This window comes from Cenococcum geophilum (assembly GCF_001692895.1).
Source record: "Cenococcum geophilum 1.58 unplaced genomic scaffold K441scaffold_24, whole genome shotgun sequence".
NCBI lineage: Eukaryota > Fungi > Ascomycota > Dothideomycetes > Gloniales > Gloniaceae > Cenococcum > Cenococcum geophilum.
Window position 1 is genome coordinate 2,158,126 of NW_027137582.1, and position 21,044 is coordinate 2,179,169.

The 21,044-nt window shown below is 41.0% G+C and overlaps 2 protein-coding genes across 2 annotated transcripts; both read left to right on the top strand.

Annotated features, from left to right (window-relative positions):
* Nucleotides 1-9,546: 9,546 nt before the first annotated feature.
* K441DRAFT_563530 (uncharacterized protein) lies at nt 9,547-9,711 on the top strand (the record flags this gene model as incomplete). Its single annotated transcript, XM_067643615.1, has 1 exon — nt 9,547-9,711. One exon carries the CDS (start codon nt 9,547-9,549, stop codon nt 9,709-9,711), a length of 165 nt encoding a protein of 54 aa, XP_067503582.1.
* Nucleotides 9,712-18,460: 8,749 nt separating this feature from the next.
* K441DRAFT_705943 (uncharacterized protein) lies at nt 18,461-20,767 on the top strand. The gene is made up of 3 exons (XM_067653628.1): nt 18,461-18,708; nt 18,779-18,896; nt 18,968-20,767. Exons 1-3 carry the CDS (start codon nt 18,603-18,605, stop codon nt 20,703-20,705), a joined length of 1,962 nt encoding a protein of 653 aa, XP_067503583.1. The 5' UTR covers nt 18,461-18,602; the 3' UTR covers nt 20,706-20,767.
* Nucleotides 20,768-21,044: the final 277 nt, after the last annotated feature.

Below are 21,044 nucleotides of genomic sequence, written 5' to 3' on the forward strand. Positions count from 1 at the left end.
AAAAGGGCACGCTTAGCCTAAGAATAAAGAAGTCTGCAGAATTAAGAAGAAAATTTATTGGCTTAAATGGTATGCTCTTTAGTCTTATATTGTTTACTTATTAAAGGAAATTTATATATTAAATTTAAGCTAAACAGCCCCGCCCTTTATAGCGAGTGTTTGCCGTATTTATATGCTTAATTAGTAATAAATTAGTAGATTTAATTAAGCTTAGCGTTTAAAGCGAGTAGAACTACGTTTCCCTATTATATATTTAAGTCTAGTCGCTTTACTAGCGTCTTCTTTACTAGTAGAGGATAGCATTATCCTTAAAATAGAAGTTAGTTTATAGAATAATAGAAAAAAAGGGGGCCTATGTAGCAAATCTGTTTTTTACTAAAGGGGGGGGGAAGCTAGTCGTGTATAAGACTATATAATTCCTTACCAAACCGTCACTCTAAGGGTTCTTTATTTATATTACTTTATAATATAATTAACACCTAAATTAGCTAGTATATAGTAATAGAAAAAATTTATAGGCTTTATTCTTTAAAATAAGCTATTATTTGTATATATTGAGTGCGTGGTTATAGAGTTATAAGGGTACAAAGTTATAGGGGGCTGTTTTCGCGTAGCCACGACTTTTCGCCTAGCCCTTAGGCGATTTAGGCGGAGTAGATTAATATAAATATCTAAATGGTTTTACTAATAATCTGGAACCCGTAATAAATAGCTGAGTTAAGGATAGATGTAAATTTTAAGCTCTATCCCTTGCACGGATAGGGTCCTATATTTTGTGGCCCATGCGCAGGGTCAAGAACATCAACTTTTTGGCGTCTAAATGTAAACAAATAACACCACCAAGATGGCGTGTAACTACACATCCAATGATATAGACCTTGCGCAGCCCATTTAATATCTTATTTCCAAAAATCGGGTCGCAAAAAGGCCACCGCCAGAGCCTGAACCATTACCTGCCTTCGAGCCTCTCTTTGGTAATATGGTAGAACAACTTACCGCCCGTATATACACCTTATTGATTGGTGCGCACGGGCCACATTTTATAGGACGTATCTATCCATACAAGGGATACTAGCGTCCTCTTTAGCCTTACTTTAAGCCTTATATATTTTCAGCCAGGCAGGTATCACAACAAATAACTTAAGCTAGCTGGTAGGTAGAGACATAGAATTATACAAGTGATCTGTTTTATTTAAGGTGGCTCTTAAGGATCTATATATACACGAGGAAGATATAGGCAACAGAAATACGTACTAAGACATATAAAATACAAGGGTAAGCACTAGGGTAGTCTTACATAGGGTACTAGGCATCAAAGACAATTATAAAACAATCTAAAGCACATCCGATTTAGGCCAATAGCTACTTCCATAGTCAACACACCCCCTCAGATCTGGCGTAGAGCGTCAGAGCTAGATTACTGAAATAGGCAGTCGGGAGAGACGAGTTAGTAGTGAGCTTCGCCAAGCGTTAATTGACCAGATATCTAATATCGCGAAGCCCTACTACCTTAACGAACTTTTAATGATTTTGCTTTAATAGAGCCTTAGTTAGTCCATCTACAGCTATCTCACTTATTAGTACCCATTATACGACAAAGCTTCCGTTTTATACTTCCTAGCGAAGCCAGAACTAATAGATATCTATATATTAGAGCTTTATAGATACCATAGGAGTCTCTTTCGTTATAATCCATACTAACTACTAGTTGTTGCAATTAATAATAATATCCTATTCTGGATTGAATCTAATAGCTTTAAATATCCGCACCATATACTCAACCTCCCCACTAACATATAAGAGAGCTAGGAGTTCTACCTCCGTAGTAAACTTAGTTACTACCTTTTATCTAGTTACCTACCATACTATAGGCCTATTAAATAAGCTTATTAAGAAGCCCTATAAGCTCCGTTAAGTTAGAGCATTATCAGCAAAGCTAGCATCAAAAGCAGCCTTCAAAACCTAGTTTATCTTATACAGCGTAATAGTAGAAAATTTAAGACCAAGGTATCTGGTATTATAAAAATAGGTAAGCAATCTATTAATCTCCGCAAGATAAGCTAGCGACGGATTTTATAAGAACTCAGCTAGCTTACTAACTAAGAAAGCAACGTCTAGTTGTATAGTAGATGCAAGATACATTATAGAACCTATATAGCGTTAATATCCTTTTATCTAATTCGGCGTAGCTTCTCCCTTATACAGTGTCAATTCCTGGCCCGATAGTAGTGTAGCTGATAGCTTTAGATATTTTAGATGGTATATTAAGACTAGCTTCTTAAAATACTAATCTAGGCAGAGCTAGAGCTTTCCCTTTTATCAATCTCGCACGACACGAGTGTTTAGGAATGACGTGAATTAAGGTATTTGGCGTATCTCAAATTGATCTTATAGCTGCTTTAGGATATCCTCCATCTACTATCGACAGCTTAGGTGTCCTATAATTAGAATGTTATTGATATAGAAGAATATAAAGATAGGTTCGGTAGGGTGTATATAGAGATATAGCTTATCCGGTACAGCTTTTAAACCCATACTTTACAGAGCAGCAGACATTTCTAAAAACCATAATTTTAGAGATTTCCGTAGTCCATATATTGCCTTTCTAAGACAGAGAGATGATCCAGGCGGTAGGTCTATACCCTTAGGGGGAATAAGGTAGACCTTATTATCAACCAAGGTATTAACAAAGGCGTTAACGGCGTTAATCTGTATAACGTCTAGGTTAAAGCTAGCAATAAGAGCGCAGAGCAGACAGAAGGTCCGATAGGCTGCCGTAATAGCTTTAACCTCTTCTTATAAGATTACTTAAAGGTCTCCGCGGATAACCAGATAAGCTTTAAATCTCGTAATAAAGCCATCCAAATCTTCCTTGTACATAAAGACCTATATAGTAGGAAGTCGATGAACCTTCTTAACTAGTCGTACCTCGTCCCAGGTGTGTTTTCCTATTAAGGCCTTTATCTTAGTATAAGCAGCTACTTTAAACTCCATAGCGTACCTATAATTAAGCATCTCTTTCCATAACTTTAGTGGTGGTAGAAAATCGTCTTAATGTCCATATATCTTTATAGCAGCGGTATAGAACGCATAAGCTAATAGTATTATATCTAGATTAATAATATCATTACTATCATTAATTTAAACCGCAAAGGCTCGTCGTCATAGATCCTAATTTAGCATATCTTTCTTCTTTACCGTAGGCCGCTTTTCACGGCCAGAACGTCTCTTACCCCCTAATAATAAGCCTGCTATTATCTAAGGTTCAGAATAAGGTGTAGGATCTACAAACGGTAGTTCGGTGACTTTAGGAGATAACTAAGTAGTAGATAATATCTGTTAAGGCATTAAAGACATAGATGGCCTAGACGGTTCTAGAGTTAGCTTTGGGGTAGGTAGCTAACGGAGTTCTTCTATTAAGATCTAAATGCTTTTTAACATAGGAGTAACATTAATATTTACCAAATGCGGTAGTCTTACATCCAGTTCTTCGTTAAAGTTCTCTATCCAGTCCTTACTACCATCTTAAAGATTATCCAGTAGGTCCTAGACTTACTAAAAACAATCCTTTTAAGCCTGTAAGATAATAAGGTGTTCTAGTATTTCGGGAGATTAATATCTCTTTAACTTATTAATTTGTATATTACAAGATCGGATAATACGGTTGGTAGTTAGTATCTATATCCTATAGATATTTAACGCTTCCATACTAACAAGATAACCTATTTAGGCTCGTGGCTCAAACTTTACCTTCCTAGGAATACCGTATTTAATAAGCACGTAGGTTAAAGACCCGGCTATATAAAGTCCTACTAGCCATAGCTTCCGTTTATACAGTATCTTAAATAGGGTCTTCTAGTTAATAGACTTAATGGGAGTTTAATTGAGTAGGAATACTGCAAGGAGTATAAACTCGGGCCATAGATCCACGGGTAACTTTGCTTTAATAATAGCAGTCCTTACTTATTTAGAAATGGCTCTCCCTAACCTCTTTGTAGGTTTATTTTAAGCTAGGGTATCTAGTATTAATTACTTAATAACACCTCTATTAAGCTAGATGAGGTTCTTTACCCTAGCGCCTATACCTTACTTCTTGTTTATATGCTAAATACGGATACCTTAAGCATTAAATTTCTTCGCAAATGCTATTATTAATTTAAAGAGTGGGAGCAGCGTTTCTTGCTTGTGGTTCTTAATAGGAAAAGCATAATAGTACTTTATATAGTCACACTAAAAGTAAGCTACACACGTGTCTTTATTAAACCTATCTTCTTCCATAATAACATCAAAGTGTATACGTTTAAAAGGGTAAGTTCCTTTTGCGGATATTCTGCGAGATGTCTACTATATCATCTTTCTAAGAATATATAGTTTATAAAGTAGTACACCATACGGAGTTCTTCCTCTGTCCGTCTTAACCACTTTAACCCCATCTGCCGCAGTTAGCAGATAATCCACTAACTCCATATTACAGTGTAGTAAGCGTTAATGCTATACTTTATTATATGCTGAGGTCTTAAAGAATCTGGTGGATGTAGCGTAGGTAGTAGGAGTAGGTGGTAAGCAGGCGATTGCATCGATAAGGTAGAGACCTCCGTATTCTATAAGGTTGGCGAATAGGCTTCCGTCATCCTTATAGCGTAGGTAGTTTATAGATTGGTCCATAATTACTCTAACCCTACGGAGCTTCGCTACGGATATTAGATTGGTATAAAAATAAGGAGTGTACGCTATATTCCTTAATATCAGATACCTAGTTAGACGTTATTCGCCCACCTCAATGGCCAAGTTAATATCACCGTATCTATGGATTTCTGCTCTAGAATATCTAGCTATTACTGTGGACATATATGGCTTAAGGTCTCAGAAGTATCTAATATCGTTATAGAAGTGTGTATCTGCCATAGTGTTATATCCCCAGGCGTTAATTAAGGACAGATCCGGATAATCCTGCGATAATGTTAATAATATTATTATAGCAGCCGCTGTAGCTCGGGGCCTGTCCAGATCCTCAATCTTTTTAGCAGAAGCTGTTGGAGACGTCCTTAACCTAGGGCCTTCCTTCTTAATCTGCTTAACTCTTTTGTTATAATACTACTTATTTATTGGGACCTTAAGCCATTCCTAACACCTCTATAGACACTCGTCATTCGGTATAAAGTTCGGACCTTGGAGAGACTAAAATAGCTACTTGCAATTCTTTAACTTATAGGGTAAACTATAAGCAAAGCACTTTGTCTTAGGTAATTAAGAAGGTACTAGGGTAGTAAACGTCGTAGGATCTGCAGCTGGCTGCCCTAAGAGTGTAGCATAGGCGTTACGTCCCGTATTCGGATGCTTATAGAGGAGGTTAAATTCCTTAATTATCGTCACCATTTTGAGCTTCTCTAACCTCTTCACTACCTTCTGGATAAAGGTATAGTACAGAGCTAGACAGATCTCCTTACAGTTCTGGACAAAGGCTCGTACAACGCTGCTTTCCGTTACCTCTATTAACCCTTCCTTTAGCTCTTCGCTGTTCTGTATAATGGTAATATAAAGCTAAAGCTATAATTCTAGAGTCTAACGTTTAGGTCCTTGTTTCCTTTTCTTAAGATCGTCCAATACCATCTGCTGCAACGTAGCTTAAGATGGCTTTACTACCTTCTTTAGCTGTCTTAAAACCAAATGTGGTATAGTAAGGTTCTTAAGATAGCCCGAGAAGTTGGTGCCCACAGTGGTATATAAGAGTGCTACAAACGTGTGGAGCTTCTCTTCCCGCTTTAGGTAGTCTTATCGTTAGAGCTTATAGAGCTTAAAGAGCATTCTCTATATCTCTAGAGATTGCTGAGTTTGTTGTCCTTAACTCGATAACCCAAATATAGCTGTTCTAGTAGACGCTAGAGTTACTACTGGTGCTGCAGGAGTTGCTGCTAGTGCTGCAGGAGCTGCAGGGTCCGCTACTAGTGCTGCAGGATCTGCAGGTGCTGCTGTAGGTGCTATAGGAGCTGCTGCTATCGAAGGTATGGCTAGCTTATTGTTTTCTTTAATTTCGTTCTCCGTCTTATCTAGGTCGACATAGTCCCAGATCTTCGCAAAACTTACTTCTCAGCGGATAAATTAAAACCATATAGGCCAGTCTTTTTAGGTCAGCAAAAGAGGGTTCGTAGAGTCCTTAGTTGCCATAATGGCTTTTGTTTTAAGGTTCTTTTAAGGTTGCGTAAAGAGACGCGCTTACGCGTAAAGCACGCGATATTCCGTAACAAACTATGCTTAAAGAGGCTTAGTGGTAGTCGTCTGGCCACTAAAATCTCCCTAGTGCTCAGAAGGTTACCAGGCTCATAACTTTCAGCCAGGCAGGTATCACGACAAATGACTTAAGCTGGCTGGTAGGTAGAGACACAGAATTGTACGAGTGATCTGTTTTATTCAAGGTGGCTCTTAAGGATCTATATATACACGAGGAAGATATAGGCAACAGAGATACGTACTAAGACATATAAAATACGAGGGTAAGCACTAGGGTAGTCTTACATAGGGTACTAGGCATCAAAGACAATTGTAAGACAATCTAAAGCACATCCGATTTAGGCCAATAGCTACTTCCGTGGTCAATATATATTAACGTATTTCACGGGCGAGCTGGTCAGTTTGCCAAGACCACACTAAATATAACGAACTATGTAACAAACTATTCCACCTCACTATAATCTACCTCTGATTCCTCATCGCTACTAGATTCTACAGTAGATTCTTTAATATTTTGGCACGTTCGAACGTTGTGCCCAGTCCCACCGCAGTTCCCACAGCGCCTTTAAGTTGGCTCGACTCCATCTGCCCCAGCCTTACCCCGACTCTTCTTACTACTAGAGGCAGTAGTAGGAGAGTTCTCAGCAACTAGCTGCAATCCAGCCTCATAGGTAAGGACTCCTCCTTGCTGGATACGCTTTCTTTTACGCTGTTTCCGTCGGATTGCGGCCTCATTAGCTGCTTCAAGCTCGGTGATTCGATCGCGCTGTAACACCATCTGATAAGCCATTAAAAGGGTGCCCTTAACAAGCTGATTAAACCCTTCCTTTAACGAAGATGGTGAGCTACCCAACTTATCGCTAATTAGCTCTATTTGCGACCCAAATTCAAGGTAGTTACTAGGGGTTTTTGACTGCCATAGGGTGTCTTCAGTAGTAGGTGGTGTAGGCGTGCGCAATCGAATGTCAAGCTTCGATATTACCTCATCCGGGTTAAAAGGAACCAGGCCAGCGCCTCGAAAGCTTCCTTGGATATTACTCTCAGTAATAGAGGCGTTAAACGCGTCCCGAAAGGCTAGTAAGAACTCTATTTTAGTAATATGGTTAATCCGGTTGCGCATCAGCTTCTCGACTTGGCGCCCGTACGCTATCTTTAAAGGCGAAAAACAACCCACATCTAGTGGCTGCAGGATATGCGATGAATGTGCTGGCATACATAAAGTAATTATCTTATTCTCCTCGCAATATTCGGTAAATTGCAGCGAGTTATGGCTCTCGTGGCCATCGATAATTAGCAGACAATACGCGCCAACAGTACGCTCCTTTGTATGCCTATCAAAGTGCTTTAACCACTTAAAACCAAGCTTATTTGTTGTCCAGCCGTTATCAGAGACCCCAAATGCCCATTGAGATGGTATATTGGCTTCCTGGTACCACGCAGAGAGGTGGTTTTTGCCTTTGTAGATAATAAAGGGTGGAAGCACGTAGCCCAACGCGCCAATACCCTGAATTACCGTAACCCACTCACGATTGCCTGGTTGTATAGCCTTTGGTCGATGCCGTCTTTTAGAGCCTATAACAACTTTTTGCTGGGTTATTATACCCATCTAGAAGCCAGATTCGTTAAAGTTGTATGAGTCTTCGTCCTGGATACCGTACTTGGCTTTTATATTACGTATAAGGTCGAACCAGGCTTATATAATTATTGGTTCTTCCTATTTATAACGCTAGTAGTCTAGCTTCCGACTATATCTTATTTTAAGCCCTGGGGTACGCTTAATAAAGCTATATAGCCAGTTTATGCCCACTAGATCCATCCACCGCTCGGCCAATAGTTTATTGGCCATCTTTTAAATAGCATTAAGCGGAGGGGCAAATCCTCTTAAATCTAGCTTAAGTATATACCGTTTTATCGCCTCCTCTTCGGTTACTGTAAGCTTCATTAAATTTGGCTTAGTATCGCGTCATGGGGTAGTTCCGGCGCGTCGCGTCTGTAGGCTCGAGAGGGGGACGTTAAAAGTGCGTGCAGCGCGTCAAACGCCGTAAATCTGCTTTGTATCGAGAGCCTGGATAGCAAGCTGTATTCGAGCTTCTTTAGAAGTCAATTGTAAATTCGTAGGTGGAGACATTATAGTGTCAAATATTTTGATGCGTGGTCTTAGCAAACTGACCAGCTCGCCCGTTTGACCAGCTCGCCCGTGAAATACGTTATATATAAATCTAAATTAATAAGAAGCAAATATTATAAAAATCCTAAAACTAGAAATAAAAGAAATATATAAGACCAGATCTAGAAATATTAAAGAAATTCCTATATAATAACTTTTATAAACTTTATAATGACTTAAAGCCCCCTTATATATACCTAAAGAAGTCCCTATATAAATAGCCCTATAAGCGTAGCTATAAGTCTAAGCCCCCTTACGTAACCTAACTACTCCTCCCTACTATACCAGAATAGACGAACAACCGCTATATATAATAAGTAGAGAAACGACTTAAATAAAAAGAAAACACTATAAAATAATATATTTATATCCTTAAGGTATAAATCTATAAGGGCCGTAGTCTTAAACACGACTAATAGTTACTAAGGCGGTATATATTCCAGGTCTATAAGAAATGCAAAAAATCCTAGGTCGCTAGTATAGATTTATATTCTATTATTACTTTTAAGGTAGTAAATAAACTTATCTAAGGGAAGGTATAGATTGTTATAAATGCTTTATAGCTTGTTATAAGTCAAGCGGGCAGAGACTCTAATAGAAATAGTGAAATATTATTTTGTTTCGTAATAGGCTAAATAAAGAAAGGCCAAAGTTTTAACCCTTTTACTAGCTTTTATTAGAACTCTTCTTTATATTTATATCCTATATTTATAGATTTAGGACTATAAAGCTAAGGCCACCGTATTTAATTGTCGCCTATATAGCCTTATCGCTTAATATCTTTTTATTACTGTCTACCTATATTTCTTAACCTTTAGTATTAAAACGATTTTCTCCGCTATATAATATCTCCGCGTCCTATTCTTAATCCTTATTACTAAAGTCACTCTCCTAACTAGCTAACGCCTCTATATTACTGTCATTATCTCTAAAGCCGATTTTTCTATCTATAAACGCCTACTTACTAGCTAATGATTTAGGGATATTATACTTGTAGGCACTTAGGGTTGCGGGATACTACTTAAAGAGAAATTATAGTTAATATTATTAGGATATAGAATAAGCCTATAGACCTATACTATATTAAACACTACGATAAATATACTAGGCACCTTATGGAGGATATTAAGGGCAATATTTAAAGCTACTGTATGCTTTTAATGGATAATCATTCAAGTCACCTTACCTGGCAGTTTATTCAGTATACCCTATCACGCAAAATCGTTCTAGTAGCTCTACCACCTTATTTAACGCATAAGCTTCAGCCACTAGATATGGGCTGCTTTGGACCTCTTCAGCACTACTATAGCATATAGGTCGACGACTTCTGTTAATATGGCCATGCAGGGGTTAACAAGGAGTACTTTATGAAGCTTTACCCAGTCGCACGCGTATAGGCGTTTACCCATAAGACCATTTGCAACGCCTGGAAAGCTACTAATCTTCTACCATATAATTCTACCGCTGTTTTAAAGACTCTACCACGCATAGAGGACTCTATAGGCCTAGAAACGGATCCATTAATTACGAATATAAGCCTAAAGACGCCTAAGACGCCTAAGACAGTAGAGGACCTTAAATCTCTACGAAACTAAATTGCCGAATCAACCACTGAGCGACCAGATGGTATACTTGAGTCTCCTATACAGCAGCGTCTTAAAAAGCTATTCAAAGCTGCTATAGGCTTTACCGCTGATGCGCATATACAGAGAGAGGAGAATAAGAAGTTTCAGAAGTTTAAAATTAATAAGAAAAGTAGCAAGAGACTCCTAAGTAAAGGTAGAGTCCTTACCCAGGATAATATCAATAGATTAAAGGCAGAAGATCTGGAACAACAAGAGCTTGCTACCCAAAAGTTAGCTTAAAAGGAGTATAAGGAAGGGACATCTCTACTAGAGCTTAATATTGCTTTATATACTAAAGCAGTATTAAACCCTAGCAAATATAACCAAGATTAGGCATCCTTTACGCACGTCTTTAGGTATAACCCCCAGCCTATAAATACTTATTTTGATAGCGTATTGATCTGGAAGGGGGTCTCGGAGGAATATGGGGGTAAGCTATACAATTGGCCGACGCCAGGTGCAAAATTACGCCCATAGCGTGCTCGAAAACTTCCAAGCCGTTTTCTTCTGTAATAAGAAGCGTAGTCGCTTTAATTTGGGCTATTTAGATTTAATTTATAGGCGTTGTGGCGTTTATTATTAATACATAGAAATCTAGGTGCAGGTGGCTCGCTTGGGGGGGTGGCTCGCTTCCTAGGGTGCGACGTTAAGAGGACAGTTATTGCAAAGATAGGTTCGCTAACGCAATATAAACTAACCCCTTTTTTAAACAGCGAGAATACGGAGACGGCATAATCTTACTAAGAGATAATATTGTAGCAATAGTGCGAGCACAACGTTGGGCGTATAAAGAAGAAATTGCTTTAGGTATAATAAGTAATAATATTAACCAAATTAATTAGACGGATATTATACCTCTAATAAATAACTTAGAGATATTTTAAATCTTTAAAGACAAAGATAAAGAGGAGGGAGATAGTGTTACGAACGCTTTAAGTACAATATTATAATAACTTGGAGAAGAGTCGGAAGAAGCTAGTTAGTTAATTTAGGTACGGTCTAGGATAAAACCAATAAAACTATATAACAAGGAATAGTAACTAAGGTTATATAATATGCTACGTATTAAATAAGAGAAATAAGAGGAACTTACGTACCTTATATATAAGACGTATATTATATATAAAAAGGATTTTATAGGAGTACGGTTGTGTATTTAAGGACCCTTAATCCCTACTTAGATAGTTTCTTCTTTATAGTGATTCTTAGAATATAATTAGAGTTAATCTATTAGGCAACCACTCTACCAGTTATTATTCGTTGTTAACTTTTATACTTGCATTTCCTACACACCTAGCCCAATAACGAGCCTATCGTAGTTCTTGCTATAAGGTTCCGTTACAATACACCAAGTCTTAGGCGGTGTAAGCCCTATTAGTTTCCACTAATATTCTAGCTAGTACCCGGTTTGTTACTAATAAGGGTCCGAATATACCTAGATAGGATATCCCTAATACATTCTTAGAACTTAATAATACACCATCTCTAATTACTAAGCTATCCCCTTAAATAAATAGCAAAGCTATAGAGCAATTGAAACTTGGAGCCCTATAATAACTAAAGGACTTTAACCTTATAGCGGCCTTCCTAATGTACGCGTATTAAAGAGTTATAAGATCTATAGTACTATCTAGTCTTATACTTAGAGCAGTATGGGACAAAATAGCTTTTACCTAGGAACTATCTAAAAGGTTAACGGATTTTATCCGTAAGGTGTAACGGAGGGACGCTTTCTATGCTAACCTTAATATAAAAGTAGACCAGAAACGTAATGGAAAGGAAGCTGCTAGGCGCTACTATTAGGAACTAGACCTAATGGGCCTACTATATAGAGGTAGTAAGGTTTAGGTGCCATAAGAAGCAAATCTATAACAGAAGATTCTTATAAAGAATTATAATAATCCTTTAGGCGGCTACTATGGTTAAGCAAAGACAGTAGAATTACTTTAGCGTAAATACTATTGGCTAAGGCTTAATTAGGAAGCAAAGGAGTATATTAGCTATTATAAGAAGTATTAAGTATATAAGATCCGCAGGTATAAGCTATAGGGTCTACTTAAATCAGTTCCCCCTGCTAGTAAGCTATAGCAATATTACGCCATAGACTTTATTACAGATCTCCCACTATCTAAAGATGGCCAAGGACGAATATACAATTCGGTTCTCGTACTTATTAATAGGTTTTTAAAGTACGTCTAATACCTTCCTATTAATAAGACAATTAATATATAAGAGCTCGCCAACCTAATTAAGGAGAAATGCTTTCTTAAAGTAGATTAGCTATACTCTATTATTACTAATAGGGGCAGCGTCTTTATAAGCTAATACTGGTCGGACCTATGCTTCTATTTAAAGATAGACCACTAATATAGTACGGCTTTCCACCTATAGACGGATGGGTAAACGGAACGCTAGAACCAGAAACTAAAGTCTTACCTACGGATATATTTAAACTACTAGCAAGATAACTAGTATAAGCTACTTCTATACGCGGAGTACGCTTATAATTTAAAGCAATATACATTACATAAGTATGCACCAATCTAGATTACCTATAGCGTTTAACTATTTGGGTTTAATAGTATACCCAACAATTACTAGCTAAGGCCGTATAATTAGTTATAGGATCCTACCGGGAAGTCTAAGAATATCTACTAGAGAGTATAAGGATACCTCTAAAAATAGGAGGAGTAATAGAAGTATATAAAGTAGAGCCTACAAAATACCCAAGAGCAGTAAAGACTTTAGTATAACCGCAAGCACCAGGACAAGCATTTTGGAGTAGGTAATGAGGTTCTATTATGTTTAACAAATATTAAAACCCGTTAACTATTAAAGAAGCTTAATATAAAATACCTAGGTCCCTTCTAAGTTAAGGAATAAATTAGTAAGCTAGCCTATTGTCTCCAGCTACCCCTATCTATAGCCTATATATATCTAGTGTTTTATATAAACCTACTAAAGCTATAGTATAAACTACCGCCGAAAAAAAACTTCTATCCAGGCCCAATTAAATACCCTAAGGTAGTAGGCGAGCGGTACAAGGTTAAAGCTATACTATACTATAAGTCTGTTAAAAACAAGCTTTAATTTAAAGTTAAATAGCTAGGCTAGCCTACTAAGGACTCTATATAGGAACCAGAGAATCACCTTAATTATTGCGAAGATATTCTAAAAGAATATTAGGACCAAGGTCTACAATCTATAAATCGCAAAAAGCGCTCTAATACTACGGTGTTATCGCGACCTATAAAGAAGGCTCGCGAAAAGAGTAAATAGGTTAAATTGGATATAGAACGGATAGGCTCCGGAAACTATAGAGATAGGGCTATAGCCTAGGGCAAGATAGGTCCTTAGCCTTTTCATATATATAGTATAGAGTTAATAGGGCATTTTGCTAGAATTGCATTTCTATTTATTTATTTATATTAGGAACATTATTTCTAGGGCTCCTAGGCCCTTCCTAAAAGCCTTTTAAGGCCTTTCTAAGCACCTAATTGAGGTCCTTAATTGCTACTATATATAAGAACGAATCCTAAAAGTCTAAACCATAAATGCCCAATCTGAAAAGCCACTACGCCTTATCATTATTAGGAGTAGGATTAGTGTCTATTAGGCCACTAAGTAATAGCTAACAAGAATGGGATCTAGATGCCTTAGTAGGTATATAAGTAGGCATAAAAACAGGGGTAGGATAATAAGGTATAGCTAGAGCAGAGACTCTTAAACGCTTAATACTAATATTAGGTCCAAACCAATACTAACGAAGCTCTTAAGGCGTAAGCTTATAGTTAATAAAGATACGCTTAAGCCTAGAATAAATAGAGACGTTAGCTAGCTAGTATAGTCCAGAACCACCAAGACCTTACTATAGCAACTATTAGTTACCTATCTGCTAGGTACCCAAAGGGTAACCTACTTAATACCGTATTATATTATACTCTTTTAAAACTTAACGCGTATACGTAAACTCCTTTCTATAGTAGACAGCGACCTTCTTCTTATTACCCCCATTATATACCCTATTCTTAGTATACCAATCTTACTCTTATATTAGGCGTTACTAGCTAGCTTACTAGGAATTATAGGCAGTATAGATAGCCGTAGCATAGTCTTAAATTCGGCTAAGTCGTTTAGTATTTGCGCTGGAATAAGAGAGAGCCCAGGTAATATAGTAGTTAAGGATATTAAAGGAACGTCGCCACTTAGGCCCAGGCTATTAAAGCTTAAAGTTAGCAATGGAAATCTATTAAGGATAGAAAAACTCACCTTAATATAACTACCACTCTTAGTACGCATGCATTAATTATAAGGACTAAAGGTATTAAATCTAACGCACATCGGCAAAATATGGTACCCTTTCAATGGCCTCAATGGCTGGTGGTTGACGCAATTGGCGCGCAGTTGAGGTCATTTGGCAACTCGACCGACTAGCCTATGTCGTGTTTTTTTGACACGCAGCCTGCGCGCAGCCTACGCGCAACCTGCGCGCAACCTGCCAGTAATCTGCGCATTTGGCAACCATAATTATATTTACCTCTTTTATACTAATAGCATATTTTAAATAAATAAAAGCTATTTTAAAGCTATTTATAAGGCTAGCAAAATAAATATTATTATTTTAGATAATTTAATATAATATAGCGATGGTTCTCTTCTACCTATCTACCTATTGACTTACCTACCTGCCTATCTACCTACCTGCCTGCATCGCCTACCTGTCTGCATTGCCTACCTGTCTATATTGCCTACCTGTCTGCATCGCCTACCTGTTTGCATCTGCCTACCTGTCTATATCTGCCTACCCGTCAGCATCTGCCTACCTGTCTGTATCTGCTTACCTATCTGCATCTGCTTACCTGTCTGTATCTGCCTACCTGTCTACATCTGCCTACCCGTTAGCATCTCCCTGTTTGTGCCTACCTGTCTGTGCTACCTTGATTCGATCAATCGATTGAATCGTTTATAGTGTTCGCTGGCTAGTCGTTGTCGTTTGGCTCTGGCGACAGTTGTCTGGTTCTAGCGACGGTCGTCTGGCTTTGGCGACAGTCGTCTGGTTCTGGCGACGGTTGTCTGGTTTTGGTAACGGTTGTCTGGCTCTGGTAACGGTCGTCTGGTTCTGGCGACGGTCGTCTGGCTCTAGCGACGGTTGTCTGGCTCTGGCGACGGTCGTCTGGTTCTGGTAACGGTCGTCTGGTTCTGGCGACGGTCGTCTGGTTCTAGCGATAGTTGTCTGGCTCTGGCGATAGTCGTCTGGTTCTGGCGACGGTCGTCTGGCTCTGGTGACGGTCGTCTGGTTCTAGTAACGGTCGTCTGGTTCTGGCGACGGTCGTCTGGTTCTGGCGACGGTGTTTAGTTCTAGCGATAGTTATCTAGTTCTAGTAACGGTCCTCTGCTGGCTGCCGTTCTAGTGCCTCCCTAGGTAGGGAGGATGTAAGGAAGGAAGGAAGGGTAAAAAATAAGGCGGCTATATAGGCAGAGACACGTGTAGACGCTATCGGGAATATAGCGGGGACCCGATGCAGAGCTTTGTGTAGAGCCTCCGTACGCAGAGCTTCGCGCAGAGCCTTGTGCAGAGCCTCTGTACGTAGAGCTTCGTATAGAGCTTCGTATAGAGCTTCGTGTAGAGCTTCGTGTAGAGCCTCCGTATGCAGAGCTTCGCGCAGAGCCTCGTGCAGGGCTTCGTGTAGAGCCTCCGTACGCAGAGCTTCGCGCAGAGCCTCGTGCAGAGCTTCGTGCAGAGCTTCGTGCAGAGCCTCCGTACGCAGAGCCTCGCGCAGAGCCTCGTGCAGAGCCTCTGTACGTAGAGCTTCGTGCAGAGCTTCGTGCAGAGCCTCCGTACGCAGAGCTTCGTGCAGAGCTTTCGTGCAGAGCTTCGTGCAGAGCTTCGTGCAGAGCTTCGTGCAGAGCTTCGTGCAGAGCTTCGTGCAGAGCTTCGTGCAGAGCTTCGTGCAGAGCTTCGTGCAGAGCTTCGTGCAGAGCTTCGTGCAGAGCCTCCGTTCGCAGAGCTTCGCGCAGAGCCTCGTGCAGAGGCCTCTGTATGTAGAGCTTTTGTAGAGCTTCGTGTAGAGCTTCGTGTAGAGCTTCGTGTAGAGCTTCGTATAGAGCTTCGTGTAGAGCTTCGTGTAGAGCTTCGTGTAGAGCTTCGTGTAGAGCCTTATGCAGAGCCTCTAAGTAATAAAACTGTGTAAAAATTCATTTGCGTAATTAGCATATAACTTTACCTTAATTGCATGTCAAGGAATATACAGTTTAGCTTTTAAAGTTGTTAAATAGGTTAACTGCGTGTTAAGAAATATACAGTTGCTATTAAGTAGGTCAACTGCGTGTCAAGGAATATATAGTTAGCTTTTAAAGTTGTTAAAATGGTCAACTGCGTATTATTTGACTTTTAGATGTGTCAAATTGGTCAATTGCGTGTTAAGTTGGTCAATTGCGTGTCGAGTTGGTCAAATTGCATGTCAATTACGCGAAACGCGAAAACCAAAGTCTACTTGAATCTCATCCTGCGAATATTTTCCCGATGCAGTGCGTCTTATTTTAAGCCTCTAAAATCCTATTATTAAATTTCTGGTCTTTTAAAGACGTATAGGCAAAATTATTTAGGTAGGACTAGTACTAGTTATGGGTTAGTGGGGGTTAAGGTTCCATATATAAAGGCAGGGCTAAAATACGCTGTAGAATCTACTTAGAAGAGCAGTTAGTAGGAGAATAAAGAGGCATATTAAATTAATGATGGAAAAAAAGAAAATCTTAATAATATATCAAAGATACGTCCAAAATTGGACGACGGTTAATAGCAAGAAGTAAGGTATTTAAGAAAAGGAGCAGCTTAATAAGTAAGGTGTCTTTATACTTTACCTTCTAATACCCTTCTAGTAAATAGCCGTAACCCTGCCAATATAACTCTATTATAATAGCGCTATTTAAAAGAAAGGAAATACGCGTATAAGTTATTTAACTATTACTTCCTTATAAAAACTAACTATGCGGCTAGAGAAAGGCAATTAAAATATTAAATTAAAGATATATATAGGTTAAATTAGACCTAAAATAATACTATAGTATTAAAGAATAATATTATAAACGTTCTTAACAATCGTATAATAGCTACAATTACTATTACAAAATGTCCCTATTTACTAGGTAGTAGAGCTACGCCAAATATATAGTATAGGACTACTAGATTTAAAAGCATATATACCAAATCTTAAGAGATAAGTCTCTTTAACTAACTAATTAATACCTTAACCGCATTTAATAGCCTAAGGGCAAATATAGGAGTAATATATTAGTAATTTAGAGGATTATAAAAAAAGGATTATAAGAAAGGATTATAGACTATATTTTAGTAGTTAAAGATAACAGCAAGCTAAGGCTTTATACGTTAAATCCTACACTAAAAGGTTTTACGGAGTTATACTAAAATACTAAATTACCTATAATATTTATAATTAATAATAGACTAGTATAAAGGCTTAGAAGTAGAGTTATATAAAAATCCTTATATTAGCCTAGGTAGTTACTAGTATACTTTTAATAGGCTTTTAATAGGTCTTTTAGTAATTTTTACGTTTTTTCTTTAGTTATATTTTTTCCTTATTAAGGTTTTTTAAGAGTTTAAAGTAGGGGTTAGATAAATAGATAATATATAGCGGCATACTAATATCTCTTTAATATTTCTCTAAACCCCTTCTAGGACGAGCCCTTATAATCTCCTTACTATAAGGTAATAGCGATCGGGGGCTAACTATAAGAAGGGGGGGGGCAATATAAGGGATATTATTGCGGATACTTTAGGATACCCTTAGGACAACCCCCGGACGCCCCTTAAATGGTCGCCGGTTACGTGCTAAAGGCATATACCCGTAGTATATAGTCTCCACAATCCCAGAGGCCTTACCTCCTTAAGGATTCGTCTCTCTTACCAATTTATTCTGTTCCACAATCGTGTCCTTATAGCCCCCTGTCTATAAGATCCCCTTATTGTATTATAAAAACTCTTTTTAAAAACGTAGTTAAGGTTTTATATAATATATCTTGTGCCTTTAACTATATTATAATTAGCCTTTATATATATAAAATTAAAGATTATTACCTTAAGATTAAAATGCATTAAATAAAGCATTAATAACTGTTGGTGGGGCCTTAGTAGAGCCAGTTAAAGTTAAAATGCATAATCTAAAATATTTATTTTGCACCAAAGCAACGCCTATAAGCTCTTAGACGCTCTATAAAAGATTTTATTAGGTAATAGGGGTACATAGGGGGCTAAAATTAGTGCGCTGTTCTAATTGGTCCAGGAGTTAGCAGGAGTTGGCAGGAGTTAGGGCGCTATTCTAATTGGCTCAGGAGTTTGCAGGCGTTTTAGAGGGTCCATGCGTTATCCCGTGTCACGGAACAAATCTTCTGCGGAGCGTCTGATTTATGAGATAACTTAACCTCAACACCATCCCAACATCCATCTCGAGGCCATAGACCAGACCAAGTCCCATCTCCCACGCCAGGCCAGTGCATACCGAGCGCACTCAAACATGCCATAAGCGCATCCGGCGCCTCTCCATCCTCTATTGCCGCTCACCATGGCGTCTCGAAAAGATGTTCAGGACATTATGGGTTTGTCTGCGGGCGAGACCACCAAATCGGCAGTCCAGAAGCGACCGAAACCCGCCCCGCAGAAAAGGCTTCGTACGTCTCTATTTGCTTCTGCTGTTCTCAAACTCTTATAGATATGGGGCTAACGTGTGGTGGCCCGCAGTCGGTGTCAATCGCGAAGTCGCAGCTCTCTATGGCGAGCGACCTCCCCCCGTAGCTGTCTACGAAGAGAAGAAAACCTACCGAGCGAAGCGGCAGAGCACAGGGCCGGCAAAGAAATGGTAAACTCACAACCCTTTCAATTACACATGCAAGATATGTTTCTGAGATTCTAACGGATATCCGCGTCTAGGATCCAACAGCCCTTCACGAACCCAGCTCGCAGCGATGGCTTAATCCTCAAGCACTGGCGCCGCAAGCCCTTACCACGCGCTGTGCTCGATGGCAGCGGTGAGGATATGCCGATGGAGGATATCGAAAACCAAAACCCGCAGATGGAAACTGAGTACGAGTTCGCGAAATACAACGTGCAAGTAGAAGTGCCGACGTACACAGATGAGGAGTATGAAACACACCTGCGCAGCGGCGACTGGAGCCGCGAGGAAACAGACTACCTCCTCGAGATGGCGCGCGAGTTCTACTACCGCTGGCCCCTCATCTACGACCGCTACGACTTCCAGCCGTCCACGAAACTGGAATCGCAGTCGTCGGTCGCTGCGACGACGAGCTGCACAGCTGATGGATCGGTAACCAGGTCCAACGAAACACCCTCAACCTCTCAACCCACCGAAGAATCCTCAACGGCTCTCTCCACCCTCCCCTTCTTCCCCCCCAAATCCCGCACCGTCGAAGACCTCAAAGCCCGCTTCTACACCATCTCCGCCACCCTCATGTCCCTCCGCACCCCCATCCCCACCATGACGCCCTCGGAATTCACCCTCCACGACATGCTAACCCGCTACGACCCGCAACTCGAAACGTCCCGCAAACGGCTCGCAGCGGCCCTGCTCGCGCGCAACGTCGACGAAGTAAAAGAAGAAGAATTCCTGCTCGCCGAGCTCCAACGCATCAACATGTCGGCCCTCAAGCTCGACGCCGAGCGCGCCGAGCTGCGCGAGCGGCTGGAGTCCCCACTCCCGAACGCGGCCCTCGCGGGCGGGCTCGCGCAGTTCCAGTCCTCGCAGGCGCTCTCAGCGCTCTTCGCCCAGCTGTTCCAGCAGGACCGCTCCAAGAAGCGCGCCTCGGGCTCCGGCGGCGCGCGCCTCTCGCTCTCCGCTACCGACATCATCGGCACGCCGTCCGCCCACCACGCCGCCCAGCAGCAGGCCCAGCAGCACCTCGCGGGCGGCCGTAAAGCGCCGCTCGCGACCCCCGGCGGTGCTGGGGCTGGAGCGGGAGGAGCGGCGAGCCAGCCCGTGCGCGCGCTGCCGCCGCAGCTCGAGTACCGCTTCGGCATCAGCTCGCACGAGCGGCTGACGAGCGGGGTGAGTTTCGGCTCCGACAAGCTGGTCAAGATGCGGCAGGCCAAGTCCAACGTGCAGACGCAGAAGATTGCGGCGGCGCTGGCGGAGCTGGGGTTCAGCGATATCATCGCCATCCCGACGGCGCGCGTCGGTGCCGTGTTCGAAGGGCTGGTGGCCAAGGTCGGCAAGCTGCTCGATGTGCGTAAGGTGCGTGAGAAGGAGGAGGGCGAGGTTAGGGTGCTGGAGGCGATGAGGGCGAGGGAGAAGGGCGAGGAGGGCGGCGAGGAAGGCGTCGAGGAAGCGGCGAAGGAGGCGGGTGTTAAGGTTGAGGCGACGGAGGATGGGAATGAGGAGGGTGGGGAGGACGGCGAGGACGGCGAGGACGGCGAGGGCGATGCGGATGCTGACGCCGATGAAGATGCGGATGAGGATGGCGATGGCGATGGCGATGGCGACGAGGATGCTGAGGGCGAGGAGGCCGACTCAGAGCGCCAGGAGTCGGAGGCTGTCAGCACGAGGACGGGCGCTACGCCCTCGGCGTCCATTGCTGTGTCTGTAGGACACAAGCGCAGCGCGAGCGTGTTGAGCGTGGCGAGTAGTAAGAGCACGAAGAGGGCAAGGAAGTGAAGGGTGGTGCTATATCTTTTCTGGGGAAGCGCGGGCTGGAGTTACAGGCCTGGCAGGGCCCCGGGTTGGGATAGGATATGGTCTGGTTTTGCATAGCGTGGGCGTTTTGGGGTCTTGATAGATGGATCTTGCCTAGTAGTTATCTAGTATGGACTTGAGGAGATAGCCGTGAGCATGGGNGCATGTATATTATAAAGCCAGCAAAAAAAAGTAAGAGTGTTGTCTTTCACAATATATATTGCCGCTCAGCAACCTCACATCACATCACACAGTCATCCAGACTTGGAGATTAGAGCACGACCCCATCTATGCATTCATTACGATCCTATTAACAAAGAC